Source organism: Cavia porcellus, unplaced genomic scaffold, assembly GCF_034190915.1.
Source record: "Cavia porcellus strain 051 isolate PalLab524CR breed Dunkin Hartley unplaced genomic scaffold, mCavPor4.1 scaffold_13, whole genome shotgun sequence".
Taxonomy (NCBI): domain Eukaryota; kingdom Metazoa; phylum Chordata; class Mammalia; order Rodentia; family Caviidae; genus Cavia; species Cavia porcellus.
In genome coordinates this window covers 10,839,496-10,846,973 of record NW_026947496.1, presented here as the reverse complement: position 1 = coordinate 10,846,973, position 7,478 = coordinate 10,839,496, and the positions used below count along the sequence as shown (strand labels likewise).

Below are 7,478 nucleotides of genomic sequence, written 5' to 3'. Positions count from 1 at the left end.
ACCAACAGCGGGAGTGAGTGCCAGCAACTTCACTGGTGTTGCTGATGCTCTTCCTACTTGGGCCAGATTCTCCACTCAGAAGCTGAGCGATTTGCTTTAGGGAGGAGGTGTGGTCATTACGCCCGGGTCAGGCAAAGTCCAGGCCGTGTGGAGAACTCACTGCATTAGCTTACGTCGGTTCCGGGAAAGACATCAGGTATAGTGGCCAGAAACAGGCCTGGCTCACCAGGTCTGGAATCTCAGGTCACCCTACTCTGGTCTGTCACCTATGGGACCCTGGTCAATAATCCTTCATCTCTAGGACCAGAATGAAAATATGCTGTACGTCTGGGTATAGAAGTTACAATTTCATAAGATAAAATTTCCTCAGATACCAAGAAGCAAATCAAAGGAACATATGTGGTTTGATAAAAGGTAACAAGAGGGGAGAACAAGGTATTTCAGGGTTTTTTTTCTCTGAAACAGAAGTGTGGTAGATGTGGTTTGACGGACTCAAGGTGGTCAGGGTACACACGCTAATGTGTTTGTTTTCTTAAACTGCATGGAGGTTGTAGGGGGAACCGTGTATTTCACAGGAAATGTACAATGCCCCATGAGAAATCTCCCAAGTGAAGAATTAATCAGAGAAACATTTCCAAGGTGTTAAGAAATATTAGTTTATTTAACCAGTTTTCACAGCTGAATATTTATTCTATAAAAACTTTACAGATTGTACAGTTTATATATAGTTTCAAACTACTGAACATAAAAGTAGGTCCCACAGATGCAAAAATACTGTACCAATCAATCCAAGGTAAAGGCAGATTTACACACTGTACAGCTCTCCGCGTGGCCAGGAGGTGGTCAGTTCTAAGTATAAACTTCAAAACTGTACAAAAATAAGGTTCTGATTTTATTTCAGTCTTCATACATTCAATATAATTGCAACCCCAGAAGCCCAGCTGCTCACCGGTGCCCGTGGTCAGGAATCAGCCCCACTCCTGCAGGGGGCGCTCTCGGACCCGTGCCACCCACACAGAGGAGCGGGATGGAGGACAGGAAGTGTCGAATACAAGGTAGTTCTTTTTATTTGGAAAGGAGTTTTTGTATTTAATAGTGTGCCAAAAAGAATTTTAACTTATTAAATAAAATATATTCTAAGTGAACCTAAAAATTACACTTAATAAACATAAAAATACTTTTCTTTTGGTGTAGTACATCAATCACATCTGCAGACAGAAAACTGAAACTGTATAGATAGTAGTATTTCTCACCCAGCAACAAGAAGCACTTAATGGAGTTATTTTTTGAAAGGGTCAGAGAAACTATGTAAAACCCGCTAAGTCTAACTTATAACTTAGGTACTCATTCTCCACCTAGTCAGTGACTCTCTAATACTGCAAAACAGGCTTTCTCCCAGAGACAGAGACAGTGAAACTGGACTGCTGGGAGAGGGGAGAACCCGCGGATACCCCAGCGTGAACCCTAAGTGCTTGCTGAGCCTGTCCCAGGAAGCCCTTCCCGGCAGGTACGTTCTGCTTGATTTAATTTCTGCCTCTGCAGGATCCCCACTGCCTCCGTGGAGACGAGGGGCTCCCGGTGCTCTGCACCTTTCTGGGGGGAGAGGAGGCGAGGCTGGCTCCAGCCCCTTTCTAGGAGGGAAGAATGAGGAAAACAAACATCATCGAAGACTTTCCGGTCACCCAGACAAACCAAACAGTTTTTTTTTAGACAGTACTAGCCAAAGGAAACAAAACACTGAGCGCTTCCAGGGGCAGGCTCGTGCCACCATCCACTTTTCTACATGTGTGTGGAGCAGTATAAAATAATGTTTGGACAAAAGAGCTTTGTAGTTATTTATTTGAAAGGTACAGGACTTAAAAACTCCTTGGAAATAAATAGCTTGGATGTTTCCAGTCCTGCTGCCAAGAAAGAGCTACGGGTGGACATGTCTCGCTCGGGCTGTGAGGATGGACGGTGGCACCCGCGAGCCACCCGTCAGAACTCATCGATTTTCCTCTGCAAGTACTTTAACATGGAGTCCATGCCCTGGGCCGAGCCCCAGATCTTCTTCAGCACCTCGCACTCGCGCTCGTTGGCCTGCTCCAGTTCCAGCTTCATGTTGCAGCGCACCAGGGCCTTGGACTCCTCCAGCACCTGCGGCAGGAGACAAGCGGCGTCAACAAGCTGTGCTCCCCGGCCCCCGCTCCGGGGCCTAACGGGCACTTACGGTAGAGCTGGCCGCCCATACCTGTGAGTCCCACATCCCTGGGTTCAGCCAACCTTGGGGCAAATACCCAACAAAACACTGGGCCTGCATGGAACACGTGCAGACTCCCCGCTTCCCCTGCCTTTATTCCGTAAAAACACAGTGTAACCACGACTTTCATGGCAGTTACCTTGCATGCCAGGCTATCCACAGATCGTTGGCAACATATGAGGAGACGTGCATAGAACACAAGTCCTAGGCACTCTGCACAAGGGACTGAATGCCCGTGGATTTTGGGATCTGTGGGTGTTTTTTCCCTGGACCCAGTACCCAGTGGATTCCGAAGGATGACTATATTCCACCAAATGTTGGACAAATTCTCAACTTTAAAAGAACTCATGCAGAAGAGCTGGGAAATACTGCCTGAGTTGTGAGCTTGATGAGAAAGAGGCGAGACACATATAAAGGAACACGGAAGAGACGTACAACTGGGTTACACGAGGCGAGTTCCTTGATGCGAACCATGACTTCCTGGGTGAAGGTCCCTGGCCAGAACACCTGGGAGACAAGGCCCTTGCCGCACGCCTCCTGCGCCGTCAGTTTCCGCCCACTGAGCAGCATCTCATTTGCCTGAAAGGAAGAAGAGCCCATTGGACGTGATGTGAAACAGGAGAGGGAAGCAGGCAGGGAAGACTGTCCCAAACTCATCCTTCAAAATGCCAAAGAGCCCCAGTGTGAGAAAGCTGGGCCCTGCCACACGCCCTCTAGTGGCCATTAAGAATAAAGCACACGCCGAGCACAGTCAAATGGGCAGATGGAACAGAGCGCAATCAAGCTTTGCAGGGAAAACGGGCTGACTTTACACGGAACACAGAATCACACGGACTTGAAAAAAATCTGGATGACAAAAGACTTTCGGCTGCAAGGTTACAGGCATAGATCCTTTCCTCCGGAATAGCGCCAGTCTATCCTGCTCTTGAGCTCATTTAAAATAGCAACACAGGTCTGGAGTTTAGTTTAGCGGCACAAGCCCCTGCCTGGCAAGTACGAGGTCGTAAGTTCAAGCCCTGGTACAAAAAACAAAACAAAACAACAACAACAACAACAAAAACCCAAAAGCACAAAAAAGGAAAAAACCCACACAGTCCTGCAGGTGGCTGCATGCAAGGGCAGCTGGGCACGGAACCACAACAGCTGGGCCCAGCAGACTTGCTGTCAGTACAGAGACAGCACTCACATGGCAGTGAATGCTGCTGCTGCTGCCCTGGAGGCCACCTGAGCACTGCAGAAGAGAAACTGACCAGGACCATGCGTGTCCCGAACTGCTGTGTGGACCAGTCTGATGATCACTTTGCTGCACTCAATGGGGTAAGCAAATGTGCTTTGGATTTTTAAAGAAGTCGTGTGTGTGGATAGACATGCAAAACTGACCTAACCTGTGTGCTGGGTACAAAGTCACTTTTCAGGCTCAGCAAAACCTATAGGGATTCACGCCACACAAATGCTAGGCTCAGATACCGTGGGGGGGGGGTGCAAGGGGAGAGTGTGTGGCCCAGGGCAACCATTTCCTGTCTGGCTTCCCTCAAGAGACCAAGCCTTCCAAAGGCTCCCAAGGCCCTGAAGACCTGGCTCTGAGCTGCTGACACGCGGATGGCCCCCTTCTGGAGGGGATGCGTTCTCCAAAAGGCCCCACAGTTGCCTGAGCACTGACGAGAAGGACCATGGCCACAGGGCACTGTGTGACTGGCTGTCACCCCAAGTGTGGCTACCTTGTGAGTCACCCTGGATAAAACAGTGAAGAAGCATCTGGCGTGTTCTGCTCTCTTGCCCTAGGCAGGTCACCAGCCCATCCCAGAGAGAGGACGGTCCACAGATGAGCCACGGCCTGAGATGGACTCAGTGGTGCTGGGCAGCTGCGACCGATGATTCTGACGCAGTGGGAAGGGTGGCAGGCAGGGTCCCAAGGCCAGGCTGCCGGGGCAACCGTGGTTTCCCTCCCTGGGTCGCATCTCATCCTCAAGATGGAGAAGACACTGCCACAAGTGAGCCCCAGCTGAGCGTGAGGGGTGCAACCTCAAGGCCAACGTGAGCCACAGCCCAGAAGAGCAAGCCTTGAGGACTTCCTCCTTGCTGCCCTACGGGGCCTCCTGTTCTGCTGTCACTTCCTACATGTCCCTTTCTGTTCCCTGTAGGGCATCCAGAAGCCACCCACTGCTCCCGGCCAGGCCTCTGCCTGGTTCTGCAGCTGGGCCAGCAGACTGCCCTTCCCTCCCAGCTGCCTCTGCCTGCCTCCAGCCCACAGCCAGGACCGCACCCCAGTGGTCCGACAGCCCCCTGCAGACATCCGGTATGCAGAACACGGAGGGCGGGCGCCTCTGCCTTCACCACGAGTGTGAGGGACAGCACTCGCTTGAGGTCACTGTTAACGTGTTCCTACGCAAACCCAGGCAGAGACTTGATTTATACGATAGTCATCAAAACAAGAACAAAACCCAGCAACTTATGGAAAAAAATACTTCCCTGGTCACATGAGTGGGAATGGGCTCAACCTGGGGGAGTGCTTCCCACTTCCTTTTTAGCAGTCTTAAAATGGGAGGTTTTAAACTTCACTCAAGCTGCTGACCTGCAGAGGACTAAAGGCAGACAATCCACAAAGACCCCTGATGTGTGTGGAGGGGGAGCACCCCAGCCTGGCTCTCAGAGCCCCCCAGCTTACAGGAGGCCTGTGCTTGTCACCTGGGCTGTCCTTTGTGCTACCTCAGCTGAGGCACCCTCAGAGGTCCAGGGGGGACCTGACACAGAAGACACTCAGGAATACTGTCTCCTGTGGCCAGGGAGGGGCCCTGGACAGCCACTCCTGAGCTAAGGACGTGCTTCTACAGTGCTTCCTGCCGCAGCACCCCCTGCAGGAGGCTCCCAGAGAAGGGGCCTCACCCATTCTTTCATCCTCTGGTCCCTTGCCATACCCCCTGGCGGAGCTCACATGCCAGAGGCACAGACAAACCCGTCCCAAGTTTGCCTCAGGCTGCGCCAAGTGCAGACACCAGAAGCTCATGAAAGGAAGTGGCTGCTGAGGGCTGCCGCAGCCCCCGGTGCACACGCACCTTCTGCCTAAAGGATCTGTTCAGTCCAACACTGCACAATGAGGGCTGGGTTTTCGCGGTGTGCAGCGTGAGCTGGCCCTGGTAGGAGCCCTGGGCTCCTACCCAGGTAGATTTGGGGCAGGGGCACTGTGCTGGGTGTGGGTAGACAGCCAGCAGCACCCAGCCCCTATTGACCAGTGCCTACTCAGCTGTGACAACCAAAAAATGTCTCTGGACATTGCCGCAACGCAGGACCCAGGACTTGTCTATAGGGGACACAACTGACCAAGCAGCAGGAGTTTTTCTGCAGTGGCTCCGGCCAGTGAGGACTCCTCTGCAGAGTGCACTAGGCCCAAGGGCTCCACTTCTCGGTGCCCTTTTCCTGGAGCCCTGAGGAAGCTCATTTATCGCTTCCCCAGGCCTGCCCGCCCTCCTCTGGGCCTGGCACCCCCAGAAGTCTGCCTTGACCCCACAAGGCAGGCAGAAAGCAAACGCTCTAAGAAGTAACTCAAAGTGAGCCTAACGTGTCCTTGCCACCGTGGTTCTTTCCTGCCAGTCAGCAGGGACTGTTAGGGAGCAGCCTGCTTGGAGCAGTGACTCAGGAGGAACTTTAGGCATTTCGGGGGCACTGTCTACACCCTGGAGTCAGTCAGCTGGTGCCTCTGGGTGGGCTGGACAGATGGGTACAGATGCAGCCCCTCGGCTCTCCCTGGAGGGAGTGTGGCTCAGGCTGCACACGGATGTCACAGCTGGGACACCCTTGCTGCCCAGCTGCCAGGAGTGCAGACAACAGAGACCCCAAGCTGTCGCTCCCGTGGCCTCAGGGCCCAAGAGCCAGGTGCAGTGGCCATAGGCTTGGAGCTCCTGGGGGTTGGAAAAGGCCTTGCCATAGCCGCCCAGCTTCATCTCTGCCCAAGCCTGCGGTGTCCCTACCCTTCCACCAAGGGCGACACTGAATTCACCAAGCCTCACTTGCCAAGGTCCACCTCGGCGAGCACCGAAGCTAACTTGAAAGGGAGTGGAAAGAAGGCGAGCGGGTGACTGAGGTGGGGAGCTCTCGGCTTGCTGGCAAGTAGAATCCCACATGGGGCAAAGGGCACCCCCGGCATCAAGGCCAAGCACCTTGCTAAGACCCAGCCCTTGCCAGAGTGGTCCACCTCCAGACAGAGCTGAGGCTGCACAACGAGGGGTGGGACTCGTCACGAGGATTTCTGGGTGGACACCCCAAATTCTGAACCTCAGACTCCTCATCGTGTATTCTGGAAATGCCCCCCAATTCCCTACTGAACAAATGCCGCTCCCTTGCTGAAGACAATATGGACTTGTCTCTCTAGAAAACTGCTCCCCAACATCTGTCCCATTTCCTGTCCCAGCATCCCCTCCTTTCCCAAAGGGACCACAGGCCAGGCCAGCAGGTGTGGAGGAGCCCGTGGGAAGACTCATGGGACCCAGGGCCCAGGCAGTCTGGACAGGAGAGGCGACTCAGTGGGAGACACCGAATTGTGCCCTGGCAGGGCTCCTGGGGATTGTGTGACCCTACTTGAGGAAGCAGGGGAAAGTGGGGTGCAGGCCAGGTAGAGCTGGAATGCAGGAGTACGGTGGCTGACTGGGCAGGGGGGGATGGGACAAGACGCCATGGGGAACTGTGCTGCGGACTAAATGTGCTCTCCGGAGCTTGAGCCAGTGATCATGGACACAGTGACCACACTTGAGAAACACCTACCATGAGCTGAGGCCTACTGTGCCCAGGCCCAGGGGTCAGAAGGGCTGGTGGTGGGGGCACAGCTGGAACCAGATGTGTGTCCCAGGTGGGACATAGGGTTCTGCCCAGCCCACACCTGTGGCCACATGGAGCTCCTGGGACCGAGCGCAGTCAGCTGCTGGACACGCACACCTGAAGGGGCAGCAACCCCACCGCTGCCTCCCTGGCACAGTGCTGGGAAAATACTCCATCGGGGTAAAACGCCAGGTCACTGCCCAGGGCAGCTGGTCTGGATGGGATGGGGCTTAGGGGTGGGAGGACAGGAAAGGACACTAACTGACAACAGCCTGAGACAGGTAGGCTGCTGGGCGGATGGAGAAGCCAGGTGGCAAGGCTGTGAGGGGCCGAGCTCTACCGAGGGCTCCAGACTTAGGAAGGTGAATTAGTACCCAGCCTGTGGACACAAACACAGAGGCAACAGCACTGTGTTGTATGGTGACTGTGC

The 7,478-nt window shown here is 53.9% G+C and overlaps 1 protein-coding gene across 8 annotated transcripts in view; it reads right to left on the bottom strand.

Moving 5' to 3' along the window:
• Positions 1-631: 631 nt before the first annotated feature.
• Cdyl (chromodomain Y like) overlaps positions 632-7,478 on the bottom strand; it is a 201,804-nt gene continuing 194,957 nt past the window's right edge. For all 8 annotated transcript variants that reach the window (XM_063259815.1, XM_063259817.1, XM_063259816.1 and 5 more), the window contains 2 exons: positions 2,675-2,818; positions 632-2,136 (listed from right to left, as the gene is read on the bottom strand). In XM_063259815.1, the coding sequence (XP_063115885.1) occupies positions 1,978-2,136; positions 2,675-2,818 (303 nt within the window). In that variant the 3' untranslated portion in view covers positions 632-1,977. The remainder of the gene's footprint in view (positions 2,137-2,674; positions 2,819-7,478) is intronic.